The sequence below is a fragment of the Neovison vison genome, chromosome 2, assembly GCF_020171115.1.
Source record: "Neovison vison isolate M4711 chromosome 2, ASM_NN_V1, whole genome shotgun sequence".
NCBI classification, from domain to species: domain Eukaryota; kingdom Metazoa; phylum Chordata; class Mammalia; order Carnivora; family Mustelidae; genus Neogale; species Neogale vison.
Genome location: NC_058092.1, coordinates 224,376,007 through 224,395,021, shown reverse-complemented (window position 1 = coordinate 224,395,021; position 19,015 = coordinate 224,376,007). Strand labels below are relative to the sequence as shown.

At 55.5% G+C, this 19,015-nt stretch overlaps 2 protein-coding genes across 6 annotated transcripts in view; one reads left to right on the top strand and one right to left on the bottom strand.

Moving 5' to 3' along the window:
• AFAP1L2 (actin filament associated protein 1 like 2) overlaps positions 1-8,809 on the top strand; it is a 98,014-nt gene extending 89,205 nt beyond the window's left edge. For 2 of the 3 annotated variants that reach the window (XM_044240577.1, XM_044240579.1), the window contains 8 exons: positions 1,198-1,343; positions 2,223-2,334; positions 2,951-3,190; positions 3,272-3,449; positions 3,982-4,137; positions 5,933-6,126; positions 6,249-6,371; positions 7,231-8,809. In XM_044240577.1, coding sequence (XP_044096512.1) covers positions 1,198-1,343; positions 2,223-2,334; positions 2,951-3,190; positions 3,272-3,449; positions 3,982-4,137; positions 5,933-6,126; positions 6,249-6,371; positions 7,231-7,257 — 1,176 coding nt within the window. In that variant the 3' untranslated portion in view covers positions 7,258-8,809. The remainder of the gene's footprint in view (positions 1-1,197; positions 1,344-2,222; positions 2,335-2,950; positions 3,191-3,271; positions 3,450-3,981; positions 4,138-5,932; positions 6,127-6,248; positions 6,372-7,230) is intronic. The other variant, XM_044240578.1, reaches the window with a different exon arrangement.
• An 84-nt stretch (positions 8,810-8,893) lies between these two features.
• The window catches only part of VWA2 (von Willebrand factor A domain containing 2), a 47,612-nt gene continuing 37,490 nt past the window's right edge, over positions 8,894-19,015 (bottom strand). For 2 of the 3 annotated variants that reach the window (XM_044240580.1, XM_044240581.1), the window contains exons 9-14: positions 18,668-18,723; positions 16,040-16,147; positions 14,394-14,966; positions 12,673-13,224; positions 12,000-12,125; positions 8,894-11,186 (exon numbers count right to left, since the gene is read on the bottom strand). In XM_044240580.1, coding sequence (XP_044096515.1) covers positions 11,071-11,186; positions 12,000-12,125; positions 12,673-13,224; positions 14,394-14,966; positions 16,040-16,147; positions 18,668-18,723 — 1,531 coding nt within the window. In that variant the 3' untranslated portion in view covers positions 8,894-11,070. Of the gene's footprint in view, positions 11,187-11,453; positions 11,848-11,999; positions 12,126-12,672; positions 13,225-14,393; positions 14,967-16,039; positions 16,148-18,667; positions 18,724-19,015 lie in introns of those variants that run through there. The other variant, XM_044240582.1, reaches the window with a different exon arrangement.

Genomic DNA, 19,015 nt, shown 5'->3' with positions numbered 1-19,015 from the left:
CGTTGACAGCTCCAGACCCAGTATAATAATGTGGTACAGGAGACAGATGTGCAGTCGCTGGACTTGGCTTCTAGAGACAATGTGATATGGTACTCAACGAATCACCCAGAGGGTGACTTAGTTACGGCTACTGGAAAGCCGGGGAGTGGGTGGTGCTGTGGACTGCGGGAAAGGCCCACGAGCTGGGGGCAGGTGCAGGGGGTGTGCGCAAGGAGGCTTGCAGGGTCAGTCCTCAGAGCAAGGGGACACCCTGGAGGGCTTCAGGGGAAGGTGGCATGCTGAGCTTGGGATTGCAAGATGCTTCCTCCAGCTGCTGGGCAGGGAAAGGGATGGAAGGGCCACCAGAAGGGGCACACTGAGACCGGTAAGGGAGCCGCCACAGTTGCCCAGAGCAGAGAGGGTGGTGGCTGGAGCTAAGGGTGCCCACGCAAAGCGGATGGAAATGCCCACTGGAAAGGGAAGGGCGGACAACACGCAGCTCGATGTCTAGCCCTGCTCCCAGCAGCCTCTCTGGGAGGAGCACAGAGGCATCAGCTGTTCAGCTGAGTCGTGTCAGGCCAGTGGGGTGGCTCCTGGTCCTCGTGCAAGTAAACCCGAAGTCTTTGTAGGATTCCCAGTGTTTTCTCATTAAAAAGGCAAGAAGCAGTGTTGGTGTTTTAAGAGCGCCCCAGCGTGTGTGTTCGCTTCGACCGCACGGTCCGCTGGAGGAAGTCGGGCTCCAGCTTCCCCGGGGTTTACCTCGTTGTTCACGAGAGCCGCCGAGCTGCTGTCGGGTGTTGAACATGCCCTGTATCCTGACACTGACTTTATTGAAACTGTCAACAAAAACGAATTTGGATTTTGTTATTTCTTAGGGTTCTGGTCTTGTATTTACAGATTGGGTGATTAGACTGCCTCGTGGTAGTTTATAAAGTAGGGGTGTCACCCTCCAATGCTTGCTCTCGGGGCTCCTTGGCCTTCTAGACCCACCCGTCTATGAATCACGGTTGGTCCTTGGACAGATGTCCACAGCGTCACCGAGGGGGGTGCCGAGCTATCCACGGTAGCAGGAAATGCTTGGTGGCACAGGGATGACATAAGCTAGTGACAGTGAGGCCTGGGCACCTGGGCGGAGGCGCTGCTGGCCTGGCCGGGAGGGCTGGGCACCAGACGGCACCCTCCGGCTCTGCTCACGTCATCCCTCTCGGTCTCCTCCAGGCCAAGTCTTCTGAGGAAATGGGCCACTGGCTGGGCCTCCTGCTCTCTGAGTCAGGCTCCAAGACAGACCCGGAAGAATTCACCTATGACTACGTGGACGCCGACAGGGTGTCCTGTATCGTGAGTGCGGCCAAAACCTCTCTGCTGTGAGTGTTCAGGGGCTCTGTGGCATCACACCCTCCCTTCCCAGCCATGCTTCCCGACATGGGCCCAGGCTGACAACCTCCCCCCGCCCCGCCGTGGCCTGTTCAGTGGAGCAGGGTGGCAGCTGAGAACCCAGAGTCAGCCCTGTTCCATCCAGGAGTGGGAAACAGGGCCTGAGGACAGTGAGGAGCTGAGACAGGCCTGGGGTGGGGCGGGGTAAGGGGACGCATAGCACCTTCGGCCTACGCGGACGCTCTCCAGCTCCTTACGGCAGGTTGGTGCCTCTCCTGACTGTCCCCTTTCTTTGCTGCCGATGGAGCGCTTTCTCCTGGCTTCCCCCCGAAGTCCTGGTCCACTCTGAAATAAGCAGGGTCGGTGCTTCTGCTCTCCAGGCAAGCAGATGGGGCTCTAGGAGAAGCACTCCTGGATCAGGGTGGTTTGGGGAGCTGTCAGGGAAGCTGGCCGAGCTGCCACAGTGGGATCGGTTTTCCCGTGTCCAAAAATGGGGATGTGGCTGGGCCGCCCAAGGGCATCGTGGTGATGAAGACACGAGAAAGGATTTCATGGTTGGAAGAAGGTCCTAAAAGGGAGGAGTCCGGGCGGGAAGGCAGTAGGATCTAGAGAGGAGAGCGGTGGGGGCGAGGAAGTTTGTTTTCCTGGAAGAGAAATTCAGAACGGGGAGTTCCAGTAAGAAGGGCCTGGGAAGAGAGGGAGGAGATACCCCTAAATACAGGAGTTGAAATCGAGGTCGACGCCAGTGCCCAGGTCCCCTGCACGGCCTGCGGCTCCTGCCACACGTCGCGTCGTCATGAACCTTTGAGACCCGTGGCTTTCACCACTCTCATCAACCCCCTCTCGCTGTGTCTCGCCGGGGCTTCCAGACTGATGCAGAGAAAGTTCTCAGAGCCGAACACTTACATCGACGGCCTGCCCAGACAGGACCGTCAGGAGATGCTGTACGATGACGTGGAGACCTCAGAGCTGACGGCTGTGGTAAGGACCCAGGCTGGGCAGCGACCTGGGCTGTCCTGTCCTCCTCCTGCCAAACCTTGATGCCAGAGACCAGCAGATTGTCCCTAAGATGGGCGGATTCCAAGTCCCCTGCAGGGTGCTGGGACCTAGTGCAACGAGGCCATCTTGGGTGCGGTGCATCTGGCCTGGGGACCCGGCCTGGGCCGCGGGAGGTTGGGAGGAGGGGTGTCGGGATCGGGAAGAGCGACACCATTAACCTGTGAGGCCCACACTGACGGTGGGCAATCATAGCGACGGCAGGTTCCGTTTACTGGACACCGAACCCTGTGCTATAGTGAGGGCTTGTGTGGATCATCCCATTTAATCCTAACGGCCCCCATAAGGATGTGCCCTAGTCTCTTCCTTACAGATCAAGAAATGAGATTCAGGAACAATAAATACGATGTCCTGGGCCTCCCACCTCCTGGATGGTAAACTCGAACGCTGGCCTTTTAAGTCCAGCTCACTAGAAGCTTCCCCAGGAGGAGGGTCCCTGTGAATCCCAACAATGGGGCAGGGACCAGAGGGAGGTCTGGCGCCCCCTCCACAGCACAGGGGGCAGAGGCGATAGTGACAGCCCCCCGACTCTCCTCCGCAGGCAGAAACGCCAGAGGAAGCTGCCCCTAGGACAGATGCTCTGAGCGAGTCCCCGCCCGACCGAGTCTACCTGGACCTCACACCTGTCAAGTCCTTTCTGCACAGTTCCAGTGGTGCACAGTCTCTGGCCCAGTCCCCACCGCCACCCCAGCCGGACCCTCCTGCCGAGACTCTCCCTGCAGACCCGGGCCCTGCCCCCGATGAGCCCCTGGTAGAGTCTCCAGAGAACCCCGAGCTGCAGGTAAGGCCGTCCCCACACAGGAAAGCCGGCCTCGCCTTCACGACGCCTGGACTGGCTGAGCCACGTTTCTTTCCCCCAAAGCAGACTCTGCGGCAGGAGAGTCCAGAGCCCGAGGAACCTTCCCTGAGAACCACGACAGTCAAAATCCAGACTGAGCAGCAGAAAATCTCCTTCCCGTTGAGCTGCCCCGACATGGCAGCCGTCACCCCAGCCGGAGCCAGCCCACCTGTGAAGGAGAGGTTGAGGGTGGCCAGTGCAGGTGCCTGAGCTAGATAAGAGTTGCATGTTCTGGGAGCGCCTGGGTGGCTCAGTGGGTTAAGCCTCTGCCTTCGGCTCAGGTCATGATCATGGGGTCCTGGGATCGAGCCCCACATTGGGCTCCCTGCTCGGCGGTGAGCCTGCTTCCCCCTCTCTCTGCCTGCCTCTCTGCCTACTTGTGATCTCTCTCTCTCTCTCTCTCTGTCAAATAAATAAATAAAATCTTTAAAAAAAAGATAGAGTTGCATGTTCTGGAAATGGCTTGGAGAAGTTAGTCCAGTTCCCGCCCTTTCAGACGCAGAAGCAGAGGTGAAGAGAGGTGAAGGGACTTGCTCAAGGTCATACAGCAAAGAAAGTGTGCGCCCGATTTCCTCATCCGTCCCTGCCAGGCTGGCCTGGTGTTCAGCTCTGAGCCACTGCCAGAGCCTCGGGTTGTGTCGGAGCCTGCGAGGGCAGGGGGGAGGGGGAGGGGGTGGAATGGCCCTTGTGTCCCAGCCTGGCTGACCTGGGGCTACTCTTCCCTGGGTCCGTAGAGATCAAACTTGGCAAGAATAGGACAGAGGCGGAGGTGAAGCGGTACACGGAGGAGAAGGAGAGGCTGGAGAAGAAGAAGGAAGAAATCCGGGGGCACCTGGCTCAGCTCCGGAAAGAGAAACGGGAGCTGAGAGAGACCATGTTAAAATGCACAGGTGAGGGGCCTCCCAGGTGGGGAGGTCAGGCAGAGGGTTTGGGCTCTCCGAGGGAAGAAACCGGATCTGTGCCCCTGCGGGCGGCCCAGGAGCCTCGGCCCCATCTGCCTGCAGTGTGGGGGTCGGGGCGGGGGGGGCTCCCCTGCCCTGTCCTCCCCCACGTCCTGTCTGAAATGTGGCTGTTCTGTACAGAGACCCTCTGACCTGCTGTCAGAAGAAACTTGCCTCTTAGGGGACCCCTGAAACACCTGCCGCATTTTCAGAGTCCGTCTCGCATGGCAGAGTCACACCCACAAGCGCCAAGTGTGGGAGGCAGGTTTGGGGACAAACCCTGGCTGATTCTTGGGAAGGCGCGAACATGACTGTGCCCCCCTCACCTTCCTCCACCAGAGTCACCTGCTTTCTTTGTTCTAGAACAGCTTTATTGAGATGCAAGTCGCAGATCAGATGGCTGCCCCATCTACGTTGTACGACACCATGGTTTCTAGACTCTTCCCGGCTTTGTGCCACCGGCAGCAGACACCCTCAGAACATCTCCCCGCCCATACTCATTAGCGGCCACTCCCATTCCCCCATCCCGTTCCCTAGGCAACCCCTAATCTGCTTTCTTTCTTTTTTTTTTTTTTTTAAAGATTTATTTATTTGACAGAGAGAGATCACAAGTAGGCAGAGAGGCAGGCAGAGAGAGAGAGAGGAGGAAACAGGCTCCCCGCCGAGCAGAGAGCCCGATGCGGGACCCGATCCCAGGATCCTGAGATCATGACCTGAGCCAAAGGCAGAGGCTTTAACCCACTGAGACACCCAGGCGCCCCCTAATCTGCTTTCTGATGGAAGCTGGGTTTCCTTTCTGCCCAGCTGAGACTGCAGAGCTGGGACATGGGCGCACAAGCATGACCAGAGGCTCATCCGTGACGGTCCTTGCAAACCTGGACGGGACCTGGGTGGTGACACAGGGCCAGGGAGCCCCGGCCCTTTCCCTCCCATATCGGTTCTCTGGGCAGGAGAGGAGAAAACTTCCACTCGAGTTCATTCTCCTGGCAAAGCAGCCCTGAAACCCTAAGCTAATAACTCGCCAGAGCAAAAGAAAGTAATTCTCAAAGTATGGATACTGACCACGAAAATAGGACCCCAGTTCCAAAACCATCAATGACATCTTCTCAGCTTGTTCTCTGCCAAGTTTTCTTTACCATCGGGCCCTGTGCCTACTTGTCCTTGGACAGGGGCTGATAGGTGAGGGCTCACCCTAGGCTTGGAAAGAGAGCGTTCGTCATGGCAGTGGCTGCTGGCCCGGAGCTCACGGCTAGGGGAAACCACGGGGCCATGTGGCTCTGCTCTAGTTTCCTGAGCCATCGGTTCTGGTGCTCTGGTACCAACCTGAGGACTGCAGGGTGAGAATAAAACAGGACTGAGGAAATGCCAGGACTGAGGACCACCACTCCCGGTCAGCTTAGGGGGTGCCTGGAGTGCCGGAAGGATTGTGGGGACTCAGTGGGGCAGGTGGAAACAGCATAGCCATTCTCCAAGGGTCATTACTAAAGCCGCTCTCTCCCTGGAGGTTGCTGCAACAACAGCAGATATCAAAACCACTGAGAGCCCTGAAGAACCTTCCAGAAGGTTTTATACCTCAGACCCATGCCCTCTGGTGAGGGCAGAACTCTTTTCCCCCAGAGTGTGTACCAGCCTTTGCAGAATGCTAACGCAGGACCCAGCTCTGAGTGTGGGGGAGCCAGAGCTGTGGTCCACACCCAGCTGGGGCGCCGTTGCCTGCAGCCAGCTGAATCCCCCCCCCCCCCAGACAAGGGCGCCCTGGCCAGCCTGGAGCAGAGGCTGAAGGAGATCGACGAGGAGTGCCGGGTCGAGGAGAGAAGGCGTGTGGATCTCGAGCTCAACATCGTGGAGGTGAAGGACAACCTGAAGAAGGCGGAGGCCGGGCCTGTGACGCTGGGCACCACTGTGGACACCACACACCTGGAGAACGTGAGCCCCCGGGTAAGTGGCGGGAGTCGGGGTGCCTCCGTGCCCCCTGCAGCGCCGCCTGGAGTGGGGCTGGGGGGAGGGGGTCCCATGACCGGCCCTCCGCTCAGGCCTTGCTCTCCTCTTACCCGCTACAGCCCAAAGCCGCCACCCCCACCCCTGCCCCAGACTGTACCCCCGTCAACTCGGCAACAGCCCTCAAGAACAGGCCTCTTTCGGTCATGGTCACGGGCAAAGGCACCGTCCTCCAGAAAGCCAAGGTAAGCGGTCACACCCAGCCTCCTTCAGGGCCACCAGGCCAAGCTGTCGCTAAGGTGGGGCCCCCTCTTCTGGCCCGGGTAGCACTCCCCTGCTTCTGGCCCCAGCTCTGAGAGGGCTCTGGCCAACCAGAAAGCCGTGAGCCCCGGGTTCCAGTGTTCTTCCCAGTCCGCCCGAGGACACCGGATCCTGCAACCATCCCCCGCTCGAATATCTGTAGAGGCCGGGGTGATTCCCTAAGTTCAGAGACAGGCTGTGACTGGCCAGTTTTCAAATCAGAAAGTCAGTGATTCTAAAGGCCTTCTGCCATTAAAACAAAAGAAACGGATTCAGAGAGGTGATAGGATTGGCCTCAAGCCCCCCAGCCAAATGGTGGTGAAGGCTTGGTAAGGTGTGAACAGACAGAAGGCCTTCCTGGGCTCGCTCGATGGAAAAGTGTTGTCAATCTTTTCCTCCTTTGCACTGTAAAGAACAGGCCGAGGGCAGCCTTTGTTCGGGGGAAACTCTGCTCCTGGTTTCTGTCCTGCTTGCTGGAGAGAGTCTGAAGCCCCCCAGCACCAATGACTGGCTGCTAAGCCCAGGCGAGCCTGTGAGCTGCCGCTCCCTCCCTGCGGTGGCCCGTGCGGCAGAGCGGTCCCAGCAAGCTCTGCTGGGCCGCGGCCTCCGAATCCTCTTAGCAGGTGCCCCAGATCGGAAATAGACAAGGGTTGAAACGTACCTGGCCTCTCTATTCTGAAATGCTTCTACGCTTCAGAAAAATATTTCTCCTTAACGCTGTTTCTATGTAGATGGAGGTTGCTAGAGAGGAAAACTAACTTTCTTCTTTGGGGGGGCGCGGTTGCTGGTATTTGAATGGCATAGGAATGGGAGAAGAAAGGAACAAGTTAGGAGACAAGCTTCATCCAAAGACTCTCCTGCCATCACGGACCTTGGTGACAATCCTACTTCATTGAAGTCTTCGTGAAAGCAGCAACTCTGTCAAGAGGTGAGTCTGCTCCGAAGGAGAAGGAAGGACTGTGGTCCTCTGGGCAGAGAGCATGGCTCAGAGGAGGCTCTGTCCGTTTTCAGAGCCAAAGGAATTAATACAACAACAAAATAGAGGGCTTCTCTGGGGACCTAACTGCTACTGGATGGAAACAAGACATTGCTATATTTAGGGGTCTTCTGTGTTTTTTCTTTGACGTTTTCATCAACTGCTTTATCAAGCTTTTTAAGTAGGGAAAAGCATCTGATGGTGGGACTTTGGTGGAAAAGAAATCAAGGCAGCAGGACCCTGTCCCACTGGTCATGTGGCTTGGGTGACCGAGGAGACCTCAACTCCTGCCATCTCTCGTCCAAGCTTCGACTTCTCTCCAGCATGGGCAGGTCCGACTCTCTCTTCTGTGGTTTTAAACAGCATTGTGACCACCCGTGTGAAGCCATCCATGACAAGCATCTTGAGAAACAGTAACGGCGAGAATACTTGGGACCAAGATGAGGTGCTGTCCCCACTAAATTAAGGACTTTTTTCCAGCCTAAAGCAGGCCTGAATCAATTGCTTTTAAATAAAATTTTAAATGATACTGTATTATATAGGGGGGAAAAAAGTTCATAATCCTGTAATTTAGAACAGCAAAAAGTGTCTTTTTCAGATTTAGAAGGACCTTTTTGAGGTCTGACTTTTTACATTACAGTAGGAGGAAAGGTCACCCAGTGTTTACAGATGCAGTCCTGTGGCCGGGCCATTTTTCGGGAAGAAGTTCTGCTTAATGTCCACCAAGAAAAACATGGTGAATTCTGTTTCAGGTTGACACTGTCCTCCTCCTAGAACTGGCAGTGCTGTTCTTTGTGTCTTTTCTTCTGATGCAATGTTCTGTTTTGTTTGTTTTTAACACTGATTGAAACATTTCATCCGCCATTCCTGCCGCCTTTCTGGGGGTTGTCAGTCAGCATTCTCTAACACTGGTTCCTGAGAACTAAAGGTCTCTCGATTTCTGTTGTCTTCCTAATCCCAGGGCATTTATTTCCTTTGTCATATACACTTGGTGTCCTTTACCAAGTGGTGAGTTCGATTTTTTTTTTTTTTTTTTTTAATAAAACGTTACCTGTATTTTGGGGTTTTCTTGTAGTTCATGGAATGGCTTGGGGCAGTGCCTGGTAGACGTCGACCTTAAAGGGGAAAACACGCTAAACTTCAAAACATGTGCAGTAAAAACTAGTAGAACTGCAAGGTGCAATCTTAGCAGGAGACTTTAAGCCTCCTTAACTCACGCCCCAGAGGTAAGCCTGGAAGAGGATTTCCCCAGGATAACACAAAGGAAACACCTATGATCAGTTTCTGCAGATAAGGGGCTGGAACCCGGCCCTCCTAGAAGTGAAACACACCCCTACATAATTCTTGGGGAAGAGAAATGTACCAATACTTGGAGGGTTGCCTAAGGAAGAATTAAGAAAGTTCCAAGCATGAATGTTACTTAAAACAAGACAAAATCTGGCTCATTGAAATGACCAAAACAATAAAGAGACAACCTGAGACAAAATTAAATAGAATTTTTAAAAACCGCCTTTAGTTTGAAGAATATGTGTTTTCCATTTTATAAAGTTAGCACAGTCAGGGTACTGAATATCCAACACAAATCACAGAAGAAAACCCAAATCTCATTTTTTGAACAAAGATGAAAAATACCTTAATATTGGCAAGCGAAACTGGATAGTGTTTAAAGAATCGTGCGTCACGGCCGCATCATGTTGATCCAAGGAAGCAAAGGTGATTCAAGAACTGAAAATATACTAATGGGCCATTTATGATATGATCAGATTAAATGTAAAAAAGGTCATCTCAACACTCCTAAAAAAGTATTCCTAACCTGATAAAGTCATCCACAGAAAGTAACATAGAATGATGGAAGATCCCTTCAGGTCCAGAAACAGACACGAACTTTTAAAAACATTATTTCAGAGGTCCTAGACAAAAGTACTAGTATAAACATCAAAAGGAAGGGATGAGTCTGATTATAAATATCTTTCTAGAAAAGAGAATTAACTCTTAGGATTAGAGCGTCCAGTGAGTTGGCTGGAATTGGGATCATGCAGAAAACAAAAGACTGATGATCTATCTGCACTGTTTAAATTTTTCCAAGGAAAACGTATTTCTATGTACTTAAAGGCCAGTTTCTTTTAAAAGAAAGGAGTTCCCTCTGCCACTAGTGGGGCACAGAGAGGGCTGAACTGTTCAGTGACACCTTCCCTAGAAAAGGTTAAAAAAAAAAAGGCTTGAGGGCTGGGACCTAAAACTAGAAATAGCCTTTAATGTGTAAGCCCAGAGCCCATGGCTCTGTTTTTTATTTTTTATTTTTCTTAAGTTGAAGCAATTCAAATGGGATAGCCAAACATGAGCCCTGACCTGGACAAAGAGCTCACACTACAAAATGATGAACCTGCTGTCAATTTGAAGACGGTTGGTTCATGTAAGTTCTTTGACATCACCTCTCAGCACCTGCCAGGTGGACACATGACCCCACCCTGATGCCACTGCTACCACGGCAAAGGTAATAATGGGAGTGAAAATGACCGTTCCTTTGTGATGTCTAACAGCACCGTCTGATGACCTCTCCCTGCACTTTAAATCAAAGTAGCTTTGAACATTTGCATGCAAAATAGTTACATTATTAACATTAAAAAGAAAAGCCAGGACGAAGTGTCTGGGCTTAGGTCCCAGCTCTGCAAAGCTTTCTACTGAAAACCCAAATCCTAACCACACAACCAAGGGGAAGAAGTGTTTCCTGAAGACTGCAGGGCTGAGTACCTAGTTTGCCAGAAACATAGGCCAGCGGAGCCCTCTTGCCACACGGGTTCCATTAAATAACCAACATCATTTCTCAAAATAATCCTTTCAAAACTGGACATGGAAAGCAAAACCACCTAAACAGCATAAGTTTGATGCTTCAAAAAGCCCGTACCCTCTATGTTTCTTTAGGTCGTATTTGTTAAGAATTCTACCCCTCCTTGTCCTACCAAGCAAGGACAAGCAATAGGCACTGCACAATTAGCCCCCACAAGGTAACCTCCCAAGGAAGCCCCTCCAAGGGGATGTAGCTCGGGCCCGGCGCCAACGTCACCCGGCCCCCGGAGACCAGGGTGGGCTGCGCGCTCAGCTCCTCTCCCGCAGTCAAACAAGCTGGTTCACCGTCACGTTTCCGTCTGGAGTCTTTCTAGGTCTTTGCCACGCACAGATCTGGTCACAAATGCCACTCCAGCCCCTTCTCAAACTAAAAGCAAAAGCAATTGGACATCTCTGGGAAAAGACGTGTGAAAAGGTCCACAGTTTTTCAGTCTCGAAATGCCGTGGTCCCGAGGACCCTGCAGTGCCGGCCTCCTCCTGAGCGGTATCAGCCCAACAACATTATTTAGCGTTTGCTGTGGGCCAAGGGAGCTTCAAACAGGACACTGATCTTCTCCAGGCTCCTCTGTTTCTCCTCAGGGAGAAGCTGGCGGAGGACACCAGGGCACATCCAGGGACGGAAAGTCAGTATTGACTTACACATCAAGACGCTGCGGTAGCTGCGGTAGCGGCTGAACCGGCTGCTGCCGTGTCCCTGAGCAGCACAGTCCGCCGTCGGGACAGCTCTTCCGGGGGCTGAGGGACGTGGGCGGGAGGTTCCCCATGGAGCTGGAGGCAGATGCTCCGACGACCTCAGGAGACAGGCAGCCACAGGTGACCTCTCAGTGCCCGGGGCGCCCGGGCCTTCTGGGTGGCTGCTGGGAGGGGTGGGGTGGCTGCCCTTCCGCAGGCTCTGGGCCGGAGCCTCGGGCCTTGGGGGCATCTCCTCGCAAGGACCCTGGGACAGAGGCAAACCTTGAGGACAAGAAGAGTGTCTGAGTCCTCTTCTCCCCAGTGGGCAGCCTGTGGGCCCCGACGCTTGTCTCCCTTGCTCCCCAGCCCAAGCATCAGGGCCGGACCAGAGAGGCCCCAGCTGACGGCCCTTCAGGGCTGCTCCCCGGCCTCAGGCTACCTGAGCCCAAGGCTCCGAGGGGCATCTGCTGCTAGTCGCTCAACTCCTCTAACTTGAAAGTCAAGTGCGGGAGCCCCAGTGGGCTTGCAGTGCTGCCCAGGACACTGGCTGTCCCGTCCAGACCTCTCTCCTAGACCGGGACTGTGCTCTGCTCCAACCACCAGTGCCTCCCCAGTCCTCCCTCGGTGGATGGCCATTCCTCCCAGTTCCCCGAGCAGAGAGAAATGCTCGAGAATGACCTCCCACTGGCCTCGCCCGCTCTGTGGCCACGTCCTGCCTTCCTGCTTCTCCGCCTCTACCGTGCTCCCAAACCCAGGCCTCCCAGCTGCTGTTTTCCCGGCTGAGCCTGGCGCCGACACGCCCTGAGCTGTGCTTATTCACTGCCCGTCTCTCCACCCGCTCGGGAGCTCCAGGAGGGCCGAGCTGCTCACTCTTCACCGCTGTGCCCCTGCACCAGGAACGTCGCCTGGGATGCCGGTGGTCCCCACTGCATGTTTCGTGCGAGAAGGAACAAACCATTGCAGGAGGCCCTCCGCTGAGCCAACGCCCTCGCCCCTGATTCTGCTGAGCCCCAAGGGCTGAGCAGGGCTCAAGTGACCCCCACCCAGCACCCACAGGCAGCGCGAGCACCGCACTTACGGTTCCCGCAGTGAGGGCCCTGCCAGCCGTCCCGGCACTCGCAGCGGTAGCTCCCATTCCGCAGGATGCAGGTGCCCTCGTGCAGGCACGGGCTGGGCCTGCACAGGCTGACCGGCCGCCTGGCTTCTGCAAGGGAGACCATGCCCAGAGGGCCCAGCCTGGGTCAGCCCCAAGGAACCCCTCCTCTCAGGAAGCCCGGGACAGAGGTGAGGCCACGCACCTCCGTGTTTCTGTGGGCCCTTAAGCAGCAGGGCAGAGGTCAGCACAGGGTGGGGGGCCCACATCGCACGGCTGGTCAGACCCTACTTCCACCAGCTCTCCGGCCGCAGGCAGGGATTCTCTCCCTCTCATGTGTGCTGGGCACGCAGCAGTGTTTACTGGGATGGACACACTTTTTAAAAAGGCAGGAAGGAGGTCACTGGCAAAAGAGTGGCCTGGGGCCGGGCTGGCCTCACTGCCTGTGTTCCTAGCTCTGTAGTCCACTACAGGTCAGAGTCAACCCGGATCCTTAGACTCCGGGGGTAATCTGTAGGGATTCAAACGAGGTCTTCTGTTCAAATAAGGTGCAAAAATTCTCAAGTTTGGCCATCCTGGCGATGATGTGCCTGGGGGCTCAGGCTGAGTACCCCCTCCCCGCCCCAGGGGCACTGAGGGCGCGCACAGCCCCACTCACCTGCACATATCCACGTGAGGAGCTCATCCTGGTGGTACCTCAGGTCTGCGTAGCTTGCCACGTGGATCAGGGCGTCCCGGGGACCTGCGAGCCTCCGCAGAGCCTCCCTCAGGACAGGCCCCACACCCACCACCAACACGGAGATGCCGTTGTTCCTCAGCTTCTGGACAGGGACCGCTGCATCCTCCGCCCCCATCCCGCCCGTGAGCAGCACCACAGCCTTGGGGACACCGGGCCGGGCGCCCCTCTGGACAGTCATCACTTTGTCATAGACGTGCAGCAAGGCTGTGCCCGCCGAGCCCACGCCGCCCAGGTAGGGGGCCTGGCTCGTGGCCCGCAGCACCGCAGCGCGGGTGAGATGGGTGTCCAGCCCGAAGGCTGTCCGGACCCGGCCGCCGTACACCACCAGGCCGACCTGGGTCACGTCCGGGTTCACGTCAAACTGCAGCGTGAGGCTTCTCACGAAGCTCTGCATCTGGGCGAAGTTCTCCGGCCCCACAGACACGGAGGCGTCCAACAGGAAGAGCAGGTCCAGGGACCGGGCCTGGCAGCCTGTGGGAGCGTGTCGGTGAGCCCCGGGCCGGGCCGTGCCCAGCAGAGCCCCTCCGCGGGACCAGGCCAGCAAGAGGGACCGTGCTGGGTCAGGTCAGTCAGTCTGTCCCCTGCAGTAGCCACCCTCCACCCTCTCCTAAGATATTAGGACACGTGAATGCGGGGCTAGACCACATTCCCCGACTCCCTGGCAAGGAGGTGTGGCCACATGCTGAGGTTCTGACTGGATGTGGCTGAAAATCGTAGTTTCCAAACTCTGTCCTCAAAAGGCTACTTGCCTTCCACTTCCCTTCTCCCCACTTACTGCTGGCCGAGAAGCCGTCACCTTGGACCTCGAGGTGGAACCCCAAGATAGCCAAGCCGCCCTGCGGGCTGAGGCCACCCACCTCTGAACTGTGCAACAGACGCCTACCATCTGTCAGCCCCGAGCTCTGGGGACCCTCTGTGACAGCTCCCTGCCCGCACCCTCATTACTGAGCACTCTCTGTGTGCCACGCACTGTACTCCAGGCGCCACTATACCAAGTGGACAAAGTGCCTCCCTCCTCAGGCTGACGGTCTGTGGGGAGACAGCCACAAAACCAACCCAGAATCACAGATCCCAGGAGCGGGCATGGGGGAGAAAGCGGGGTCCCGCGAGACAGACCAGCAGGAGCCACACGGCAAGCGGACTCTCTGTGAGGAGTCTGGTCCATCGAGGGCTGGGTGGCCCATGGAGGGCGGGGAGCGGGCCTGAGGGGCTGCTCCTCCGCCTTCCCCCTGCACGGGGGGCTGTACAGAGGCCTGAAGGACCAGCCACAGGGGACTCTCGGAAGCCAGTGCAAGGGGCTCAGCTTTTCTTCCAAGGCAGAGGGGAGCCGAGGAAAGGATTAGGCACGGAGTAAGTGGGTCAGATTCACTGGTTTTTAGAAACCGCTCGGCACAAGCACATCTGAGCAGCGGCCACCACAAGGAGCCTGACAAGACACGACGACCACCTGTAACGGAGGGTCCAAGACAGAATTCTTGGAAGCACCAAAGGTCACCAAGTAAAAACTAAGGAATTCTGAACTAGGGCTGGGGTCCTTAGCAAATGAAGACGCATCCGTACGGGGTCATGAATTCCGACAGACGTACCTCGTTAACCTCTTACAAGAGGAGCCCCACTACCGCGGGGCGCGGGGACCTCACCTGGGCGCGGCTGGCCGCACAGCTTCCCCTGCAGCTCAGGGATTCGGTGGAACAGGTCCCGGGGGCCGGTGTAGACCAGGACGTGCTTCGGGCTGCCGGTGATCTCCTCCAGCTCCGCCCGCACGGCCTCCGTGCCCACTCCCAGCAGGAGCAGCTCTCGGGCCCTCGCGTGCCGCGCGGGGCCGGCCACCTCGTCCTGGGACGGTGACTCGGTGAGCAGGACCAGCACCCTGCGCGGACGGTCCTGGCCCGTCCTGGCGGCACTCCCAAAGCCCTGTTCCGCTGCCTGCCGCAAGGCACTGCCCGTCAGCGTGGCGCCGCCGCGGAAGGGAAGGCTGTCCAGGCTCTCGAGCAGGGCCGGCACGTCCCGGTACTCGCCCACGGGCACGGCCACCGCCAGCTCCCCGCTGTACCAGGCCACACCCACACGGGTCCGGGAGTCCTCGCTCAGCGACACCTGCACAAACCGCTTCACGAAGGCCTTGGCCCGCAGGAAGCCCTCGGGGGTGGTGCCCGCTGAGCTGGCCAGCAGGAAGAGGACGTCGATCCTGCACTCCAGGCTCAGCTTCGGGGCTGCCAGGATCACAGCAGCCCATGGTCACACTACGGCCACCAGGAGCGTGTGGGTCTCCATCCCACCCGTCTTGAGGCGCCCCGTCCCCCTCCCGGGCAGGAGTGAGTAAGGGCAGAGACACTGAGGGGGCAGGGCCTGGGGAGCACCTCAACAAGTTAGGGCGAGACACAGCTCTCCCTCCTGGGTCTCCCATCTGACCATTTTTTTAAAAATTTAAAATGTAATCTAGAACTTTCCTCCCTTATGGTTCCTGCTTCTTGCGTCCTCTTTGAGAAATCTTTGCCTCAAGTCATCAATATATGCTCCTCTGTTTCCTTCCAGAAGCTTCCCTGCTTTGCCTTTTGTATTAAGATCTATGACCCAGCTGGCACCGGTTTGTGGGTAGCTTGTGAGGTAGGGGGTCCAGTTTTGGTTCTTCCATACACACCTTCAGTTGACCCAGCACTGGATTTTTTTAGGTAATTACTTAAAAATTCATAGTAATAAATGTATATATATTAAAAAGTTATTGTTTAACAAGCTCTTGCTATGTGTCAAGCATCATTACAAAGCACTTTGCATCTACCTTATTTAAAACTCTCTACAACCCTACATCGTAGAGTCGATTGTAATCTTCATCTCATACCTTTAACACCAAAAAGGGCTTAGGCCCCTTGCTCCTTTTCCTAGGAGAGGGGAGATGAGACTCTGCCCAGAACCAGGCCTCAGAGTCCGACTGGGGTCAGCAACGGCGCCCATCAACACACGAGGGTAGGGCAGTGGCCCACTCTGGGGCCAGTAAGCCGGGAGCCGCAGTCCCACCCCGGCAGCCCCAGCAGTCACCTGCTTACAGAGTAGGTGTCCTGTCTTTGCTCTACCTGTCTTTGGCTCTACCTGCTTACAGAGTAGGTGTCCTGTCTTTGCTCACAGAGCACTCAGAGGCTAGTTCACATGGAACATCAGGTCAGTGGTGTGCTTGCAAAGTAGGTGGCTCTGAAATCCAAGGGCCCATTTCTGTCTAATAGCTAGGAAATGGGAAGTGGACAAGGGGAGCCCAGGCTCCGCTGCCCTCCAACAGTCCCGTGCTACGTACCGCAGTTAGCCTCCCCTCTAAAGGCCGGCGGGCAGAGGCAGTGGTACTTGTCCAGTCCTTCTGGAATACATGTGCCTCCATTCTGGCAGGGCTGCGAATCACAAGCGCCTACGGAGAGATGCCCATTAAGAGCCTAGCACATCAGCTCAGATTCGTGAAGGGATCTGATCAGTGCTGTGAGTCCAGCAGGCCCTCCTGCCCCACCAAGGCCCAGCTCCCTCCTTCCCCCAGGACCACTAGGGACCTAGCCAGAGCACCTGGGGCAAAGACAGGACAGGAAGCGAGTAAGGTACGCAAAGGAGAGGCTGGATGTGGGTACAAAGGACACGCCATGGTGGGCTCCATCAGGCCTGCGTGAACCACAGGTTCACAGGGGATGTGCCAATGGCCCCTGGGCTGTTACAGCCTGAATTGCATCCCTCCAAATCCATATGTATTAGTCCTAACCCTCAGGACCTTGGAATGTGACTGCATTTGGAGAGAAAGACTTTAAAGAGTCTTTAAAGGCTCCTTAAGGTTAAACGAGGTCATAGGATGGGCTCTAACCCAGACTGACTTATAAGAAGAGGGAGAGACCCCAGCAAGGTGCACAGAAGGAAAGCCAGTGAGGATCCCAGGAGCAGACGACCATCGTAAGCCAAGCAGAAAGGCCTCAGAAGAAAAAGAACCTGCCGACTCCTTGATCTTGTTCACCAGCCTCCAGAACTGTGAGAAAGTAAATTTCTGTTGTTTAAGCCCCCAGTCTGTGGTACTTGGCTCTGGCAGGCCTAGGAAACTGCATGATGGGCCTTCATCACCACCCCTGCTGGCCGAGGAGACCTAGACGAGCTCTGGGTGGCCATGACAATGAACTGGTACTGGACCCAGGCTCCCTAAGGATGAAGATCTCAGTAGCATCACGGCCCCACACAGGTGTCCTGAGATGCAGGGGAAACTGCAGTGTGGAAGGTGCCGTTCCCCAAGTTCTCCGTGGTGGTTCTTAACGGCTTCTGCAGGCTGGCACAGCCAAACAGGGAGCCTTTGGCTCCTGGAGCCAACAAATGTGGCCTCTGCTTACCTGGGCACCTTAATTAGCCAGGGCAAGCCCCAGTATCTTCCACTAAATAGGATGAGAACTTGTTTCACAGTGTTGCTGTGAGGATTACGTGAACTAATCTGCGGAAAGTCTGAGCACAAAGCCTGGCATGTAGCCAACACTCCATAACAGGTAAAGATAATATTTGTTTTTGGATATGAGGTCCAAATGCTGGGACACAACTCTTTCAAATGGGGTATTTTCCCCAGGGAGCCACAGTTCACATCTGAAGTGTCCTCTCCGAGATCCTATCTGAGCTTCGTATCCATTACTATAAAATGCAGATAATACCACGCACCCTCCCTCATAGAGTTTCGGAGAACAGGCAGGAGCTTCATGAATTCGTGTGTCTTATATTCAAAGGGCTTCCTAACTAGCTGTATGGCTACCAGTGGAAATAGAGATTTCTGGCCTTTCTACATGAAAATGTTGATATATAACTTGGAGATCACGTCACTGAAACCAAAGTGTCTGCTTTTTGAAGATAGGGATTATCGAGGCTCATGGAGAGCACCCGGGCTGCCGTTCTGCCCCGGGCGTATCATGGAAATGACCAGGGGCTTCGACAGCAGCCCAGACGCGGGCCTTTAACTGAGCCGCTCTTCTACGCTAGGCACCCCACTAAGTGCCACACGTGCACGATCTCGTTTCACTGCCCGATGAGTCCTGTAAAGGCCCCCCTCACTTCAGACAGGGGAGCTGGAGCTCAAGGACTAAAAGTCCCGTGAAGACCAGACTGCTAGAAAGGCGAAGATTCGGATGCAGCCCCTGGGCACTGTGGCTCCAAAGCCTTAGGTGCTCAAACCTTAATTTCTGAGCAAAAACAACCGAACTTTCAGTGTCTCCTGCCTTTCAGAAGCCAGCAATGTGAGAACTTTAAAACAGGATGCCGAGGAGATCACCAAACCCAGGGACAGGAAGGACCCAGGAGACATGCTCCCTGCCTCCTCGGGAGAAGCAAATCCATAAGGGACTGATGTCAACACGTTTGAGTGTAATTTCTCTGCTCTCGGGTCAGTGGGGTGCACTGAACCCCCTGGTGAGGAGCAGGGAGGCCCCCCGGGGAACAGGCTGAATGATGCCAATACTTCCGTGGGCATTACCTACTCAATCTTCCCTAGGATCCCAATTACGATGCCCGCTATCATACGGAGCAGGGAAATGGGTTTTCCAGACACGGGATGACCATTACCCCTGTTTTATAGAGGGGGAAACTGAGGCTTACGTGTCTGGTCTGGAGTTTGGTGCTGCATGTGAGGCTTTCTACCTGCAAAGCTGGTGCTCAACACGTGCCCTTCTCTACCTCTTGTCAACGCAAGGGGCGCTGGTTGAGGAAGGTGATTCCAAAGTCTTCAGTCCGTTCTTAGTGAAAAACACTACGGTGCACAAGAGGACTGAGTGCGGCACAAGTGTGCTCTTCTGCCTCTGAAATGCCTGTCTCTCCACCCCTGAGCTGGTTCCTATCCCGCCCTCTGCCCCAGGAGTGCAAACGCCCCTTCTGAAGCCAGCCAAGTCCCCAGAAAGAGCTAAAGAATCCAAGAGGCAGACTGTACCTGGGCACGTGGTCCTGTAGCAGGTGGAATGGTGGCTTCGGTACACTCTCTTCCAGCTATAACCCGAGGGAGCAAATGATGGAGATCAAAAGTTTAACAGGGGGGCACCTGGGTGGCTCAGTGGGTTAAGCCTCTGCCTTTGGCTCAGGTCATGACCCCAGGATCCTGAGATCGAGCCCCGCATCGGGCTCTCTGCTCAGCGGGGAGCTGCTTCCCTCTCTCTCTCTCTGCCTGCCTCTCTGCCTACTTGTGATCTCTCTCTGTCAAGTAAATAAATAAAAATCTTTATTAAAAAAAAAAAAAAAGTTTAACAGGAAGGCCGAAACCTGGAAAGTTATTTGAAACACT